The 18655-nt window shown below is 41.9% G+C and overlaps 1 protein-coding gene across 1 annotated transcript in view; it reads left to right on the top strand.

Annotated features, from left to right (window-relative positions):
* TBC1D9 (TBC1 domain family member 9) overlaps nucleotides 1–18655 on the top strand; it is a 115782-nt gene that overhangs the window by 53836 nt on the left and 43291 nt on the right. The window contains exons 3-6 of the mRNA XM_028102223.2: nucleotides 7052–7170; nucleotides 13763–13991; nucleotides 14411–14672; nucleotides 16400–16607. Of these exons, the coding sequence (XP_027958024.1) occupies nucleotides 7052–7170; nucleotides 13763–13991; nucleotides 14411–14672; nucleotides 16400–16607 (818 nt within the window). The remainder of the gene's footprint in view (nucleotides 1–7051; nucleotides 7171–13762; nucleotides 13992–14410; nucleotides 14673–16399; nucleotides 16608–18655) is intronic.

An 18655-nucleotide genomic window follows, 5' to 3' on the forward strand; every position in this document is an offset into this window, starting at 1 on the left:
GGGCCCCTCCAAATCACCTTTTAGACTTTGTATACACACACACACACACACACACACACACACACGTATATATGTGTGTATGTACATATATGTATAGACTTTCCATGTCAGTAAAACATATTTCTGACATGTTTTAATGAGTAGATATTTTATTGTGTGTGTAACATAATTTATCTGATACACTATTATCGGAAACATGAGTCTTTTTTCCCCTAATGTTAATTGCATTTTGAACAACCTTAATCAATACCCTCTGGAAAAAAAAAAATCTTTTCACATTCCTTTAATTATCACTTGAGGACAAATTTATAGAAATGAATATGCTGAGTCAAAAATATACATATCTGTAAGGCTTTTAGTGTCCCTAGCTTGATTGCCTTCCAGAAAGATAGCCATTTACTTTCTCCCCATCAGAGTGGGAAAAGACCTTGGCACTTAAGTGAAATTAAAATAAGGACATCAACCACATCCAGGACTGTAGGAATCTTACAGTCAAGGCTGGATGAGTTACCTGGGCTTCTCTTTTCTCAAAGTGGTTATAAAGCGGGACACCTGGGTGCCTTCAGCTCAGGTCATGATCCCAGGGTTCTGGGATCAAGCCCTGCATTGGGCTCCCCACTCAGCGGGGAGCCTGCTTCTCCCTCTGCCTCTGCTCCCCCTGCTTGTGTTCCCTCTCTCTGACAAATAAATAAATAAAATCTTAAAAACAAAAGTGGTTATAAAGCTATGAGCATATTGTTATGGCCCATAAGAGATTTAAGCAGTTATGTAAGAAGCTTAACAGTAGTTACACAAGGAGTTGTTCTATGCACGCCTTACTCCAGTAATGTGTACACCTAGCAGTCCAGACATAATGATGCCATGGCCAGAGAGATTTCTGCTGAATGCATGTTAGTCAGGCAAGGGTTAAACAGCCGATGTTTTAGCGCCCCGACATCAGAAGTTAGAAATACCTCCAGCATCGCAAGTCAAGATGAGATCTTTGTCTATTGCTTGCGATGGTAATAGCAAAAGTAACTGTTTATTTAGTGCTTTGTATATTCTAGACCTGTGCTCAGGACTTCATATGTGTGTATAATCTTCTTTAATCCCCAGCACAAACCAATGTGGCAGGTGTTGTTACCTACATATTAGAGATGAGGCATTTGAAGCACAAAGAAATGAATTTACCTATGATTACAAAGTCAGTATGTGTACTTTTGAAACCAGCTGTACTTTTTTTGACATCAAAGCCTGTGTTCTGATCTGTGATGTGATATTGTCTCCCTGATAACCAGGCTTCTTCTTATTCCAGATAATCTAACCGCTAGTCATACTTACTGTGCTTAAGTAGGTTTTGTTTTTTGGGTTTTTGTTTTGTTTTGTTTTTCTAAATAACATCTTTTTAAAAAAAAAAATTAAATTAGCCAACATACAGTACATCATTAGTTTCAGATGTAATGTTCAATAACTCATCAGTTGCATATGATACCCAGTGCTCATCACATCATGTACCCTCCTTAATGCCCATCACCCAGTTGCCCCATCCCCACACCCACCTCCTCTTCCGCAACGCTCAGCTTGTTTTTCAGAATCAAGAGTTTCTCATGGTTTGGCTCCCTCCCTGATTTCTTCCCATTCAGTTTTCCCTCCCTTCCCCTATGATCCTCTGCACTGTTTCTTATATTCCACATGTGAGTGAAACCAGTATTTCTCTGATTGACTTATTTCCCTTAGCATAATCCCCTCCAGTTCCATCCATGCCGATGTAAATGGTAGGTATTCATCCTTAAGTATAGGTTTTGGAGCTAGGTAATCATGCATCACAAAGAAATATCTGCTGATTATCTATCAGTAGGGCTGTAAGCCTTTGTTCTTAATCCTCAGAGGCCAGATATGACAGAATCAAATCATGGTTCCATCTTAATGCCTCTTCCTTTTCATTTCAAATAGGCTTTATGTACTTTAAGATACATTTAAAGCTAGATGAGAAATTAGACTAGGATGATTTTATATTTTTCATCATCTTAAAGAATGTTCAGATTTTGCCTGGATATATGCACAGGGCCCATGGCTAGTATTCTTCAAAACAAAACAAACGAAACAAAAACCACCACTCTGAAAGATAAAAGATTCCCATTTTTCTTTAAAATTAATTTCTAAGTAACCTTAAGCCAGCCCATCAAGTGTTGATCTAGTTTTTACCACAGCAGAATGCTTTAACCTGGATTAACTTGGATTTTCTTGAGGATTCTCTTTCCCAAGACTGGCTTTCTTTGTTGTGCCAGCTGATTGCACAGTCAGGTCAGTTTTTTTTTCCTGCTGTATCTCTGTAAATGAAGCCTTTCCAGAAAATGGACAGCCAAGCCCTTCCTTTCTGGTTCTGAGCATCTAACACCTTCTGTTCAAACTGCTGAGTAGGGGCGCCTGGGGGGCTCAGTCGTTAAGTATCTGCCTTTGGCTCAGGTCATGATTCCAGGGTCCTGGGATCGAGCCCTACACTGGGCTCCTCGCTCAGCGGGAAACCTGCTTCTCCCTCTCCTACTTCCCCTGCTTGTGTTCCCTCTCTCGCTATATCTCTCTCTGTCAAATAAATAAATAAAATCTTTAAAAAAAAAACAAAAAACAAAAAACTGCTGAGTAAATAGACCAGTCCCTATTCACAGCACAAGAGCTCCATGTTACCTCACCTTAAAAAATAACCAAAGAAAACTTCCAAGATCTTAAATATTGCAGCACTTGTATTTAGTGTCTTAAGAAAGGAAAGAGCTATTTATAAGGAACATTTAGGATTCCAACATTTTTCCTTTGGAGTTTAGCTCATTCCTGAAGAGTGGTCCAGCAAAGTAACAGTGGGTCTCAAACAGCAGGACCTTTGCTCTGTGATCTCTGAGAGGTAATGTGGACTCTTTGGTCTGGAGTGAGAAGTGTACAGAAATGGACACCTGATTTCACAAATAATTTTTACAAGACTGGCATCTTCAGAATTTGTCTTGTCTGCTGGGTCAGGGAATCCAGCTCTGCTTTGTCGGTATTGATCATACTTCTAATCCCCAGAACCTGGAACATTTAGGAAAGTGTTCAGAGAATGTGGTGTTTTTGTATAGTAAGCTATAAACGTAAAAGGTACATTTCATTACTTGCCCTAGAAAGTATTGTTGGATATAGATAAGTATCCATAGTTAATTCCTGAAACTACCATTGGCTGATGGCATTTGTGTCTTTTTCTCTTCTCAAATATGGTGATAATGGTTTTATATAATGGTACAGAAAGTCCTTCCTTATCTAGAGTTCAGTCTTCTGGAACTTTGATATCTTAGATGTAGATAGAGCCAGAAGAAACCTCCAAAACCGGTTTGGTAGTACAGAAGCAGGCCCAAGGCACCGAGTACGCTGAAAGGGTTGCAAGACCTAAAGATGTTGAGATATGCAGTGTCGGCTCCTTTCCTATATGTGGGAGCAGTGAGTGGCTCAGGATAGCTCTAGAAGCCTAGTCTTTTTATGTGACCCTCAGAAGTATGGGGAGAAGCAACAGGAGATGGAGAGCTAAATGGAAATCGCATTAGCAGCATCAGTAGGGGGCAGTGGTAGCAACAGAAGATAGAAATGTGGGGATTTACATTCTGGGCAGCAAGAAGTAGAGAGAAGAGCCAATGGTGCAAATGGTGTTAGGTGGTAGGAGGTAGAGATCATGGAAATGATGGACAGTGCACCGGGGTGGGACACAGCAGGTCCTGGGACAGCAGAGAAGGCAGGAGGTGGGGAAACAATGTTTATAGTAAATCTGAAATTTAGCACAAGAGTGCTCGGCTGGCCTACTTGAAGATGGGGGGGCACCTGGTGGCAGAGTTGGTTACGTGCAATTGATTTTGTCTTAGGCCATGATCTTGGGGTCCTGTGTGTCGGGCTCCACGCTCTCCTCTTCCTCTCTTCTGCCCCCTGTGCTTGGTCTCTTTGAAAATGAATAAATAAAATCTTCAAAAATATATATTTAAAAGAAAAAGTTGGGAATTAGGCATAATGTCTTTGTATTCTATCCACGACAGTTGGAAGTATGAGTAAATGTTTGTTGAATCAGTATATGCGTGCATATACACCATTTTTACCCTGCGTGTGTGGGTGGGTGGGTGTGCTTACGTGACTATGGACAGAAAGAACACTTTGTTTTTTTTATTATTATGTTATGTTAATCACCATACATTACATCATTAGTTTTTGATGTTGTGTTCCATGATTCATTGTTTGCGTATAACACCCAGTGCTCCATGCACAACGTGCCCTCTTTAATACCCATCACCAGGCTAACCCATCCCCTACCCTGCTCCCCTCTAGAACCCTCAGTTTGTTTTCCATCGTCTCTCATGGTTCGTCTCCCCCTCCAATTCCCCCCCCTTCATTCTTTCCCTCCTGCTATCTTCTTCTTCTTTTTTTTTTTTTAACATATAATGTATTATTTGTTTCAGAGGTACAGAAAGAACACTTTGAAGGCAACATGTGCAAAGCTGAAAGCACACCTGTTAGGTCTCGTAGCTGATGGACTTTTCTATCCAGGATAATTGAGGATTAGTGAGGTTGAGCTGAGGTTGGATTCCAGAGCCAATGTAACAGGAACTGTAAGGTCCAGTACCTCGAGTGACTACCTGGTCAAGGGCAGAGCATGGTGAGATAGCAGTCAGTAGCCTGACCATGTGAAAACCAGCCTCTGGAAGGCACATCTGCAATCAGCATAGGCAGGGGCAGGAGACAAGATCAGAAGACGCTGAGAATTCTGCCCGACAGGTCTGCAGAAGCTCAGCAGTCCCGTGGGTCTCCAGGAGTGCCTCTGTCCTGAGGTGCACACATCTGAGAGGCCAGCAAGCACGGGTGGCCATGGTGAAGGGCTCATGGTAGGCATTAACAGGGCTCTATCACAGCCAGTCACAGCTGGTGATAGTAGGGACCTGTTTACAGACAAGGAAGGGCATTGTATACTTCAGAAATTTTTCCAGCAACCAGGGCACATGGGTGGCTCAGTCGGTTAAGTGTCTGCCTTTGGCTCAGGTCATGATCTTGGGGTCCTGGGATCGAGCCCGGAGTCGGGCTCCCTGCTCGGCAAGGAGTCTGCTTCTTCCTCTCCCTCTACCCTACCCCCGTTCACGCTTGCTTGCTCACTCTCAAATCTTTTTAAAAAAAAAATTTTCCAGTAACTATTTAAAAATTTAAAGTGTATAATATTTTAAAGGCCTCTGGTAAACTCCAAAATGACTCATTCTCCTAAATATTTCAGATGGGCATTGTTCTTTGCATCTGAAAAATATTTCCTCTTTTCCAAATTATCTCTGAGGACATTATTCCTTGGGATTTTTATAGCATTGCTCTGAGATGGATAAGGGTTTGTTGTGTGTGTTTGTGTGTGTGTGTTTCATTCATCTCCATTTTACAGATTAAACAAACTGTCTAAAGTCACCCAACTGGCTAGTGGCAGAGGGAGGGGGACCCAGGTGTTCTGAGTTCTAGCTCTCTCCGTGACATCGTAGTTGCCTTTACCCAAATAAGCGGACCATGGGTAATGCCCAAAAAGAGCTGCAATCTGTTCTTTCGTGTTTTCGAAGGCCTGCCTCCCCACTAACAAATCTGCTTTTCAGCCTCTCCATCAGTATTCCGTGTAGGCAGTTTTGGTGTTTAGTCTTAAAATAAAAGAAAATGAACTTGGGTTTGGTTTTGTTTTTCCTTTCCTTAAACAGTGTTTCTGAAACCCCTCAAGCCTACCTCACCTCAAGGAGATTTTAGTTCTGCTCTTACAGTTCTTTTTTTTTTTTTAAGATTTTATTTCTTTATTTGACAGACACAGCGAGAGAGGGAACACAAGCAGGGGGAGTGGGAGAGGGAGAAGCAGGCTTCCTGCCGAGCAGGGAGCCTGATGCGGGGCTCTATCCCGGGACCCTGGGACCATGACCCGAGCCGAAGGCAGATGCTTAACGCCTAAGCCACCCAGGCGCCCCGCTCTTACAGTTCTGAGTATCATTGTAGACACACTCGTGTCTCCCGCCCTTCTTTGTCAGGAGTCAGAGAGAGGTTCTGACTTACCTTGAATTGCTGGTGACAGAGGACAAAGAGAAGAAAAGACACTGTTAAGAAATCAAGGAAAACAAAGCTTGGAAATCTGAGGAGATGCCTGGAGGTTGAACCAGTGGAATCAGAGAATCTTTCCTTAATTCTGGAATGAGTAGTGCATACGATTTGTCTATATGTATATAAACGATTTATAAAACATGGTTTTCTGCAAGATCTTTAACAATCCCAGAGCAAGAATAAAAGGGGAAGGGGAAGGAATTTACCCCAGTATCTTTACAACCACATCCTGACAGCACGCCTCCGTGTGACACCTGCAGTTGTGAGCGGAGAGTAGTGCCCGTTACATATGCTACAAGGCTGGGGTGGTTTCAGTGTGGAGCTTGCCAGGCGAGGTGACTTAATGCTTCTCACCACTGACTGAAGTGCAGTGACTTGCTCGGAGGCTGTGAGGATGACCTCATCCCATTACATTTCAAGGCAGCTGTGCTTGCAAGAGCCAGGCAGCTCTTCTCCAGCGATCGTCCCTTTTCACATCTCATTCATAATTGAAGTGAGTGAGGATCATTTTTGCCCATTATAGGAGGTGGTTACATCAGACCTCCAGGGGCATAAGAAAGCTCTCAAATCATTGCAACTTAACAACTGTAACCTAGTATCCTAACAAGATCTAGGTTACCCTGTGAAATGCAGGTTCTAGGAGGGAGACAAGTGGAGGGTTGTGCTCAAGTCCCAATCCAGAGACGTGAGTAGGAGAAATGTTGCTAACATTTCTAACTGGAGACAGCTAGGAAAGTTTCTGAACCCACCTGATCAGACGAGACTGTAATGCAGTGCTTACTCTCGGGTTTCCATATCTTTAGGTGTCTTCTGTGTCTTGTCTGAAGGGGAGAAAACATTTAAAGGCAGGGCTATTGGGACAGTGGTCTCCTTTAGTGATACTGATGAAGGGAGCCTGTTTAAGTATCTTTTAAATTCCCAAAATTTTATTATTTTTTTTATCATCTTACTGTTCATGCAGGCGGTTCCAGAAAAGAAATCACTGAACACTGGGAATGGCTTGAGCAGAATCTACTGCAGACACTCTCCATCTTTGAAAACGAGAATGATATCACCACATTTGTGAGAGGAAAAATACAGGTAGTGGGTCGTTTGTTTTGTTTTGCTTTAACTTTTAATTGGAAACAATTTCAAACTTACAGAAAAGTTGAAAAAATAAGAGCCTGTAGTAGACCTTTTGCATATTCTCCTATTGTTAACATTTTACCCCATTTACATTATCATTTGAGTGCACATTTACTTTCTATTTGAGTGGAATTTCCCCCATATACTTCAGTGTGTATTTCTAAGAATATTCTGTTAAATAATAACACTGCGGTTATCACCTTCGATAAATTTAACATTAACATTATACTTTAATATTTGGCACATATTCCAATCTTGTTAATTGACCCAATGTCTAGCGTTTTTTCCCTTTCAGTCCAGCTCAGGATCCAGTCTGGGAAGGAGTTGAGTTGGTTTTCATCTCTTGTCTCCTTCAATCTAGAACGTTTCTATAGCCTTTCTTTGTCTTTTATGACATTCATGTTTGTTGTTTTTTTTTTTAAGATTTTATTTATTTTTTGGCAGAGAGAGAAAGAGAGCGAGAGAGGGAACACAGGCAGGGGGAGTAGGAGAGGGAGAAGCAGGCTTCCCGCGGAGCAGGGAGCCCAATGCGGGGCTCGATCCCAGGAGCCTGGGATCATGACCCGAGCCGAAGGCAGACGCCCAATGACTGAGCCACCCACGTGCCCCTATGACATTTTTTTTTAATGGGACATTTTTTCGTCTTGGGTTTTGTCAGATGTTTCCTAGGATTTGATTCTGATTATTCATGCCCAGGTGGAGCACTTCATAAGTAATCTTACATCCTTTTAAGAGTATCATTTCTGGAGGCACGTGATATCTCCCCTCGTGGGTGATAGAAACCCAGAAAGGTGTTACCTACCCGGGTTCTCCACTGTAGAGTGACTAATTTTGCCTTTTCCAATAATAAACAATTTGAAATTTTTTCTTTTTTTTTTAAAGATTTTATTTATTTATTTATTTGACAGAAAGATAGAGAGAGCACAAGTTGGCAGAATGGCAGGCAGTGGGAGAGGGAGAAGCAGGTTCTCCACTGAGCGGAGAGCCGGATGCAGGGCTCCATCGCAGGACCCTGGGATCATGACCTGAGCCGAAGGCAGACGCTTAACCCATTGAGCCACCCAGGTGTCCCCATGTCCCAGACTCATCTTGTAATTTCTCTGTCCCAGTCCTGGAATCAGCCCTTTGTTTCTGTTTGCTTTCAGTTTCAGGCCCTTTCTTCTTTGCTGCATTGTTCGTTTAATTTTATTTTTTACATGCAGAAAATAATAGCATGCTTCCAAAAGCTTAAATTTCCCAAAGTGTTACTCCCTTCTGCATCCTTGCTACCCTGTTCTCCCCAACTTTTTGTAGTTAACCAACTTCCTTGTTATCTGGTCTATCCTTCCTGTGTTTCTTTTTGTAAAAAGTGGCAGATATGTGTATTTTTCTTATATTTCTCTGATTCTTACACCTAAGTCTTCATGTGCTTATGCTCCTCTGCATTTGCTCCTTTCACTCAATAATTCTTGGGTAATACTTCATATCAGTTCATAGAGAGTATCCACATGTTGTGTTTGTTTTTTAAAAAACATTTTCGTAGTTTGATTTTTTTTGAAATATTAATTTTTAGACTTACAGAAGAACTATAAAAGATAGGTCAGAGAATTCCCATAGACCCTATCACTCAGCTCCCATTAATACTAACATCTTCTGTATCCATAGTATATTTATCAAAACTAAGAAATGAACATTAATGCAATATTGTTAACTACAGGGGCACCTGGGTGGCTCAGTCAATTAAGCATCTGATGCTTGGTTTGGGCTCAGGTCATGATCTCATGGGTCATGAGATCGAGCTTCGCATCAAGCTCCACACTCAGTGTGGAGTCTGCTTGAGATTCTCCCCCTCTCCCTCTGACCCTCCCCCTGCTCACCCTTTCTTGCACATGCACTCACTCTCTCAAATAAATAATCTTGTTTTTTTTTAAGATTTTATTTATTTGTCAGAGAGAGAGAGAGAGAGCACAAGCAGGAGGAGCAGCAGGTAGAGGGAGAAGCAGGCTCCCTGCTGAGCAGGGAGCCTCATGTGGGGTCAATCCCAGGACCCTGGGATCATGACCTGAGCTGAAGACAGACACTTAACCAACTGAGCCACCCAGGTGCCCCAATAAATAAATATTTAGAAAAAAATATATTGTTAACTACAGACTTTATTTGGATTTTACCAGTTTTTCCACTTCATGTCCTTTTTTATTCCATGATCCAAACCAGGATCCCACATTGCATTTAGTGCCTGATTCTTTTTAATAGGTGCATATTATGTGGGTATGTACTGTAGAGAATTCAGCACTCTTCTACCCTTGGACATTTAAGTAGTTTCCAATATTTTGCAATTAAAAATACACACACACACACACACGCACACAAACATAATATACAATTATAATTGTACATACGATTATAATTCATACGTATAATAATATACATGGCTGTGTGTGTGTGTGTGTGTGTGTGTGTGTGTGTGTTTGTATTGTGGGGATCTATCTTTAAGATAAACTGGTAGAAGTGGTACTGCCAAATCAAGGGGTAAATGCATGTGTCATTTTGCTTCATATTGTCAAATCCCCCCCCCCGCCAACACACGCACAGGAGTTGTACCAGTTTACATTCCCACTGGTGTGTATGGAAATGCCTGTTTTCCCACAACTTCACCAAGAAAGCAGATTATCAAGCTTTTGAGTTTTTGCCAATCTGATGGGAAAATATTTTAGTGTTTTAATTTGCATTTATCTCACTTATGAGTGAAGTTGAACATCTTTTTAAATGTTTAATGGCCATTTTTATATCTCTCTAGATTCTCTGCTCATGTCTTTCACTTATTTTTCTATGGGACTTTTGGTCTTATTTTTCTTTAATTCTTAAAAGTTCTTTTATATAAAGGCCATTAGCCTTTTACTGGTGATATATATCATAGATATTTTCCTTAAGTTTGTCATTTGTCTTTTGATAAATGTCTTTTGTCTTTTGCTCATGATAGTTTTTTTTGTCTTTTGCCCATGATAGTTTTTGCCATGGAACATTTAAATGTTTTATTTAGTCAAAATTACAAATTCTTTCCAAATTTTTAGTCATCATTAGAAAGCCTTTCTTTACGCCCAGGTTAAGGAAGAATTCTAGGAAGTGATCTGATAGTTCGCTTCTCATTAAAATTACACAGGATGGTCAGTTTCTTCTCTTTCACTAAACTTGTACAGGAACAAGTAGTAGTTTTATAATCAGAAAAAGAAGTGGAATATCATTGGTTTTTAGGGTCTGATATTTTTGAGGGAGAGAACTGGATTTTAACTGGACCACATAAAATTAGGGAGGGCTGAGCAGCACAAAAGCACATATATCAGCCTCTTCCATTCTCCCACCCTTTGCCCCTCAGGGTGGATATTTTTCACTGCTTCAGGATGGCTGATTTCAGTTTTTACTCCGTGGTTAGAATTAAAGAAACTAGACAGGTAGTGAAGAGGGTAAAAATGGGAGCAGGGAAGATGTTGGGCAGGGTCAGTTTGAAGCTGGGAGGAGCTTCCAAACAAAAAAAGTGTTCTGGAATAACTGAGAGTTGTTTTATTGATAAAACCCATCTGATTTTATAACTTCTTCATTTCATTTCTGAGTCACGTGTCTGAATTTCTGGGAAGTAATGGCTGAATTTCTGGGAAGTGATGGAAACGGAGAGAGTGTGAGGTTCCTCATTTGACCGTCATTTGACCGTATTGCAGGGGGCAGCTGACTCGTGCGGGGATGGGCATGAGGCCTCGTGCCCATGCAGGAGCCATTACTGAGGTCCCCAGTTAGGTTTTGCTAGTCCTCCCTCAGATGGTACCGTCTTTGGGCAATAGATACAAATTGCTTAGAAGTGACAATAGCCAGGAGGAAAACAAAAACAAACATACAAAAAAAACCCAGAAAATAAAACAAGGACCAATTATGTCAAATAGCCATTCTTCTCACTGTTTTCATTATACCAAAAATGTCACATTTAATTCCCCTGAAACCAATTATGAGGAAGGAATTGCTATTAATGCAATTATGTGTGAAAGAATGTCATTCATGTGCAAATGAATGCTTTAAGCATTCCAGTTGTCCAATAATGAAGGGAACCAACAAATTTATTTGTTTTGAGATTTAATTAACTTTTATAAATTATGAATGTAATCATTAACTACAGAGGCAACCATAATCCAAACCCATAGATCACATTTTGTGTGTTTCTTTCTAGATTTCTGGAGTGCATTTTATCATAATAGTAGTCTTACTGTGCATATAATTTTATATTATGTCTTTGTTTCCTTGACTGGTATTGTTATATAATTTTTAGTTATTTTAATAATGGAATAAACATCCCACTATTGACCTTACCATTCCTCTCTTTCTAGAAGTCCCTTAGCTTCTAGACCAGTGCGGACAGGCACAAACAGTAATATAATACAGTGAACACTTGTTCATATAAGTTCTCCTATAGTTTTTGTTTCATTCCTTTGGGATAGATTACAAATTACAAAATGTTGATTACTGAATTAGTTTACACATTTTTCATGGAACTTAGTAGAGATTGTCAGTATATTAGAATCACTGTGCAATTACACCATTGCTCACTTTTCAGTATTCTGGTTGTTTAAATCATTTTCCAAATTTAATAGGTAAAAGTTGGGATCTTACTGTTTTAATTTTCTATCTTTTGATTATAACATTTTTTCATGTTAGCTAAGTTAGTTTTCCTTTTTGTGAATTGTGTCAATGTTGTTTATGTATTTAAATTTATATTGGGCATCCCGAATATTTGGATTGTAGTAATTTTTCAGTTAGGTAAAGCTGTTGTCTGGAACCAGGATAACCCATTTTATGTTATGTAGAACCTGTAGAACATAAAGGAAGGAGACGTGCCATCCCTTTGTTCCATTATCCACCTGGCTAAGAAATTACAAGCAAACTAAGGAGAGGTTCTGCATTTCTGGATCCTCTCCCTTCTTAAAGGTGGGGAAGTTGGGAGTTGAACCTTATGGGGACTTTACTGTTGAAATTAGTTGGCAAGGCCTGGTCTGTTATTATGTACTAGGCCCTGGCGTGTTCCAGAGTGTTGTTTCTTAGTTCCGTATCCTCATAAATTCTCTCATATTAGAAATATCTTGTTTTTGGGTGCCTGGGTGGCTCAGTCGTTAAGCGTCTGCCTTCAGCTCAGGTCATGATCCCAGGGTCCTGGGATGGAGCCCCGCATCGGGCTCCCTGCTCCGCGGGAAGCCTGCTTCTCCCTCTCCCACTCCCCCTGCTTGTGTTCTCCCTCTCGCTGTCTCTCTGTCAAATAAATAAAAAAAAGAAAAAGAAAAAGAAAAGAAATATCTTGTTTTTTTAAATTTGGATGAGCATTCTAGAAACATGGTATTTAGTAGATCTGGGATAATGCAGTTTGAATGTTTTTTCACTCAAAACATGGGTATCATTTGCTTTGTTATACATCACTCCCTTCTAATATTCTCCTCACTCTGACTAGGTCAGAGCCCTGCTTAGTGGTCCAGGGGAACAGGTATTAGCCCACTTGAGGGTCTCCAGGCTTACTCTAAGTTGATTGGCCATTGGGGTTGCCTAGAAACCCGACTGCTACTACTTATTAGTGGTTTCCCACTCGGTCAGTTTTATTTATTCATTCATTTTATATATATATATATATATATATATATATATATATATATATATATATATGTATTTGATCCCACTCTAAAGGCATTGATAATTTTGAAATGTCACATAGGCTGTAGGTGTATTTGCCAACTGGGAAAGGTTTTTCCATCCTTCCTCTGAACTGGCTGCTTCTCCCTACCCAGAGGTCCATTGCCCTCATGCCACCTCGTGGTTGTCTGAATTTCCCTAATGCAGCACGCTGCCAAAGCCTGCTCACCCCCGGATTAGCCTCGGTTCCAAATGGATCTCTCCTGGTCTCCATGAAAGCCAGCCATCTCTGTTCTCTTAATGAAGTAGTAATCTTGAGAAAAGCAGAAACTGACCTTTGGGGTGACTTTATCATGATGAGCTAAGAAAAGCAGTAGAATTTGCAAAATCTTTACATCTCCTCATTTGTGGAATAAAACCATGGGCTTCATTCTAAGTGAACTTCTTAAAATGATTAGCAGCAATAAACAGATAATCATATCAATATTGTTATTTGAAGATCTTTTAGTACACATGTGCTCCTCAGTAATGGGCTTAGAATTGGGGGGCTGCCCTTGAAAAATAATGTATCAATTAAAAAGAAATTTTAGCATTAGAAATCGTTTTTTTCCTTTCCAGCATTTATAGCATGCAGAAAAAAGCAGCCCTAGCCGTTTTTTTTTTTTTTTAAAGATTTTATTTATTTATTTGAAAGAGACACAGCGAGAGAGGGAACACAAGCAGGGGGAGTGGGGGAGGGAGAAGCAGTCTTCCCGCCGAGCAGGGAGCCCAATGCGGGGCTCGATCCCAGGACCTTGGGATCGTGACCTGAGCCGAAGGCACATGCTTAACAACTGAGCCACCCAGGTGCCCCCAGACAGCCCTAGTCTTATTAATATTCATCGTGTGCCTCGTTTTCTCCTTGCTCTAGGGCATTATTGCAGAGTATAACAAGATCAATGATGTGAAGGAAGATGATGACACGGAGAAGTTTAAGGAAGCCATTGTGAAATTCCACAGGCTGTTTGGGATGCCCGAGGAAGAGAAGCTCGTCAACTATTACTCTTGCAGCTACTGGAAGGGGAAGGTCCCCCGTCAGGGTTGGATGTACCTCAGTATTAACCACCTTTGCTTTTATTCTTTCCTTATGGGAAGGGAAGGTGAGTTGTCTAGAATTTCAGAGGGAAGCTTGGGAAAGTCTGCTGAGGTTTGCCCCAAACTCATAAACCACATCAAAATGCCAAAAATAGATCTGTAGTGATGACTTGGTCTACACTGTTTTAACTACCTAACAAGTGAAGGCAATTATTTTCATTATTTAAAAAAAAAAAGTTATTAAGTAATAAAGATTCTCCAAAGCTATCATAAGTGTCATTGACATGGGACTTTAATCCATAATAATGATGACTTCAGAATTTACGGGGTCTGAATTTGTCTCTGAAACAAACAAAACAGTAATAAATATGGGGCATGCAAACTCCAAGGAGTTCAGCAAGATTGGGGGCTGGGTTGTTAGACTGAAGGATCCTTTGGGGATTTTAAGGAGCCAGGTGCTCACCAGCTTGTTCCCTGTGCTCAGCCAAGCTGGTGATCCGGTGGGTGGACATCACACAGCTTGAGAAGAACGCCACGCTGCTTCTGCCTGATGTGATCAAAGTGAGCACGAGGTCCAGTGAACATTTCTTCTCTGTATTTCTCAACATCAATGAGACCTTCAAGTTAATGGAGCAGCTCGCTAACATAGCCATGAGGCAACTCTTAGACAATGAGGGATTTGAACAGGACAGATCCCTGCCCAAACTGAAAAAGAAGTCTCCTAAAAAAGTGTCAGCTCTGAAACGGTAGGTGACAGAGACAGAGTCTTACACACTTTAGAAACAAGAAACCCTTACATTCTTTTATGAAGTGTAACTTTTTCTAAACCACTTCAAGGGTTCTGAACGCTTTTCTGGGTATAGATGCAGAACTGAAAAAGACTGTCTGAAGCACTCAAAGGTCAGTGAGTGACACAAAGTGATGGGAACTCTTCTGGTCCTAGGGGCGGGGTGCCTATGGGCAGGTGCTATGGGGAGATGGGGCAGGGTGGTGGGAAAGGTCCTCAGGGGACGCTGCTTGGAGTGGATTCTCAAGAGGTAGTGGAAGTTACCCATACAGATTCAGTAGGATGGAGAGTTCAGGCAGAGGGAATAACACGATGCGGGAATCACAAGGGAAAAGCACAGAGGGGATTCAGTCCATCAATGTCCAGAAAGTGGTAAGGCATGTGATGAGGAGAGGCTGCAGGAAAGCCTGGAATTCTGCATGTGGGACTGGAGCTAGAGAGAGGGCGAGGAAAAAGGTGAGGCTCTCAAGTGTGAGTGTATGCATGGAATTGTCTGGAACTGAGGTGGGGAGTGAGAGAGGGAGAGCATGTCCAAGGGATGTGCTAGCTCAGTTTTGATCATGTTGAGTTGAGTTGTCTGCAGAGCATCGCATTGAAGATCGGTGCGGTAACATATATGGAATTGGAAGTCCCTGGTATTTGGAACCTGACAAGAGATCACTGCAATTAAGATGTCTGGTGATTTGAGGCGTGTTTCAGTAGAGCAGTTGAAGGTGAATGGTGTTGGTGCCGTGCATTGAATCACAAATGAAAGGCAAGGAACGGGATATAGGCAAGTGTAGACTGCTCTTTCAAGAAATTCAGTAGTAAAGAAGGAAGGATTGCTCTTAGAATGTAGGAGATTTGAATATAGCATAGAAGGGGAAGGGTTTGTGGTGAAGGTAGATGCAGAGAAGGAGGGAGCACAGAGCTAAAGCTATCAGGAAACCAGTCATTTTAGAAATGACATCTGATAGGGCACGGAAAAAGTTGCTTGCGTGTGCCGATACCTCTCCCTCTGAAATGGAAAGGAAGTAAGAGTGGGTGAGAATGGAAGCAAGTTGGAGGTAAAAGGGAGGGTATGGGTGTGGCGGGGGAGCTCCTAGAAACTCGACCATCCAGGGGCTGAGGTGGCATAGAAGCTTGAGAGGAGAGGTTTGAGCAACTGACTTGATAAACAGGAAAAAGGAAAAAAAAAAAAAAAAAAAACGAGCTGAGGTTGGAAACTCTCATTGTCCAAGAGGTGGGTTGTTCCTGGGTTTCAGGCAATTTTATTGTCTTTTTAGGGCAGACAGTGATAGCCAGATTCATGAGTCTGGTTTGCATTTTCATTAGATTTTTCTTAAGAGGTAAGGCCTCCAAAGTGGCTCTGGAGAAGTGTGAATGTAATAATCTCTTTAGAAATTATTGTATTCCTTTAGAAAAAGGGTGGGTTTCCCAGCCAGGCCTAGTTTTCCTAAGATTCTTTAACATTTACAGATACTGATTGTAAAATGACTGCCCAAGGGACCTAAATATATTAAAATAATTACACTGTGCTTCTGGGTCCTAGGTTGGAGTTAGCTCCAACAGAAAGCCAAGAAGGCGGGGATGAGTCTGACAGGATGGAGGCACAGAGAGATGGGCCGGGGGACCTCCCCTGCTGCATCCTTTAGACGCTATTGAAACGTTGCCCTTGCATGAGGTGATGCTGTTATTACCTTCCAGCGATCTCGACGCCAGGGCAAAGAGTGAGAGATACCGTGCACTTTTCCGGCTGCCCAAAGATGAAAAACTAGACGGCCACACAGATTGCACCCTCTGGACTCCATTCAACAAAATGCACATTTTGGGGCAGATGTTTGTGTCCACGAATTACATCTGCTTTACCAGCAAGGGGGAGAACCTGTGTAGCCTCATCATCCCACTCCGTGAGGTAGGTGTCAGGTGAAAATGGATATTCTAAGAGTTTCCTTTGTAATACTTCTCTGTGTGAACCACAGATGTTTTTCCCAGCATTTAGTTGGTGTTTAACCATCGGTGAATGTTCATAATCCTTTGGTGTCCCCGGCCACCCCCTTGTGTGTGTTCTTATTGCTCTCGGTGACCTGAAAGAGCTTTTCTTCCTAGAAAAGGCAGCCTAGAGTTTTGGGGTTTCTTTTAAAGATTTTATTTGTTTATTTGAGAGAGTGTGAGAGGGAGCATGAGCAGTGGGGAGGGGCAGGAGGAGAGGGTGAAGCAGACTCTCTGCTGAGCAGGGAGCCCGATGCGGGGCTCGATCACAGGACCCCGGGATCATGAGCTGAGCTGAAGGCAGATGCTTAACTGACTGAGCCACCCAGGCGCCTCCAGCTTAGAATTTTAAAATGGAGATTTTACTATTATTCAGGTGTGGTGAGGCCAACACATCAGGAAGTGGCTGCCACTGGAAGGAGAGCTTGTTGTACTCCTCATGCTTCTGAGAGAGGCCATGGGGGCACATTGGGGAAGCACCACGATTGGTCCATAGGCACAGGGAGTCGGGAATTGGGGCAGGAGCCTTTATTGTGATTTCTATGTGAAGAAACAGGCGAGGCAGGGGAAGCAGGTTTTGGATGGGCTAGTTGGAATAATTTCAGCAGGCTCTGGGGCATAGGGGCTGTCCCTGGCTATCTGGTATCTGCCCCCACCCCCGGGGTGACTAGAGCAAGGATAGTTGACCCTGAGTGTGAGGGCCATGTGGTGGGTTCTGCATGCTTGGTTTGCATAGGAATGGCCTGCTCCCAGGTGAGTCCTTTATTATCTCTTGGAGTTGGCTAATCTGGGAGGGTGGCCCTGCCAGGGTCAGCAAGGCCCGGGATGTCCGAGCCTCAAATACAGAAACTAGAAAACGTAGTTATTACACTTGCTCACAGCCTGGGAGCAGCTTGGTCCCAAGGCAACAGTCTGGATTGTGAATTGGAAGGCCAAGTGTTAGACCTGGTCTGCCAGTTACCAGCAATAGAACCACCACGCTGCTGGCCACAGCAGCAGATTCTTGAGCCTGCCCCACATTTTTTGAATCTCTGCAAGTTTTGGAATCTGTATTTTAATAGAGTCCCAGGCCGATTTCTCATGCAAAATGAAGACATTGTGCATTCTTACTCTCTACACATTCTTACTGTTTTTGGGGAGGAGGTGACTTCTATCCTGTCTCCAAGGTGCTAGGTGGTTCTGGTACTTGTGTGGAGACCTTGCCTTGAGGTCCGGAGTTGAGGAGGAGCTCCAGGTTAACCTCTTGGGGGCTAGAAGTCTTACGGTTTCTAGTCCCGGCAACCACTTTCAACCTGCCCTTGTCCTTTTCTAGAAGTTAAGGTGGTTAGAAACTTTGGTTATGTAATTAAGATTGACCCTTTGTTATTCCCTAGAGTAGAGGATTCATGTAGCCCTCTGCCTTCTTTTCTTTTTTAAAGAGATCATTTATATGAGCAGATTTTTTTTTAAGATTTTATTTATTTATTTGACAGAGAGACAGCGAGAGAGGGAACACAAGCAGGGGGAGAGTGAGAGGGAGAAGCAGACTCCCCGCTGAGCAGGGAGCCCGAGCAGGGCTCGATCCCAAGACGCTGGGATCATGACCTGAGCCGAAGGCAGTCACTTAACGACTGAGCCACCCAGGCGCCCTAAATAAATAAAATCTTAAAAAAAAAAAAAAATTCATCCCTAGTCCCGCCAGTCAAAGATAGCTCCGTTATTCTGCTGTACAACTTTCTAGGGTTTTTCTATACTTCACTGTGTTTATGTCATTTATGTTACTTAGATATAAAACATAGGGAATTTTTATTTTTTGTTTACTTCCTTCAACACTGAGTGTATATTAAACTTTCCCCCATATCATTAAATGCTCTTTGATAGTATCATTTTTAATGACTGCATATTATTCCATTAACTGGATCTATAAAATTTATTCAGTTACCTGTGGTTGGACCCTTGCATTGTTTTTAGTTTTCTTCCAATTATATGCAT

The sequence above is a fragment of the Eumetopias jubatus genome, unplaced genomic scaffold (genome assembly GCF_037043125.1).
Source record: "Eumetopias jubatus isolate StellerSeaLion01/CBP00866 unplaced genomic scaffold, mEumJub1_p1.0 scaffold_2, whole genome shotgun sequence".
Taxonomy (NCBI): Eukaryota; Metazoa; Chordata; class Mammalia; order Carnivora; family Otariidae; genus Eumetopias; species Eumetopias jubatus.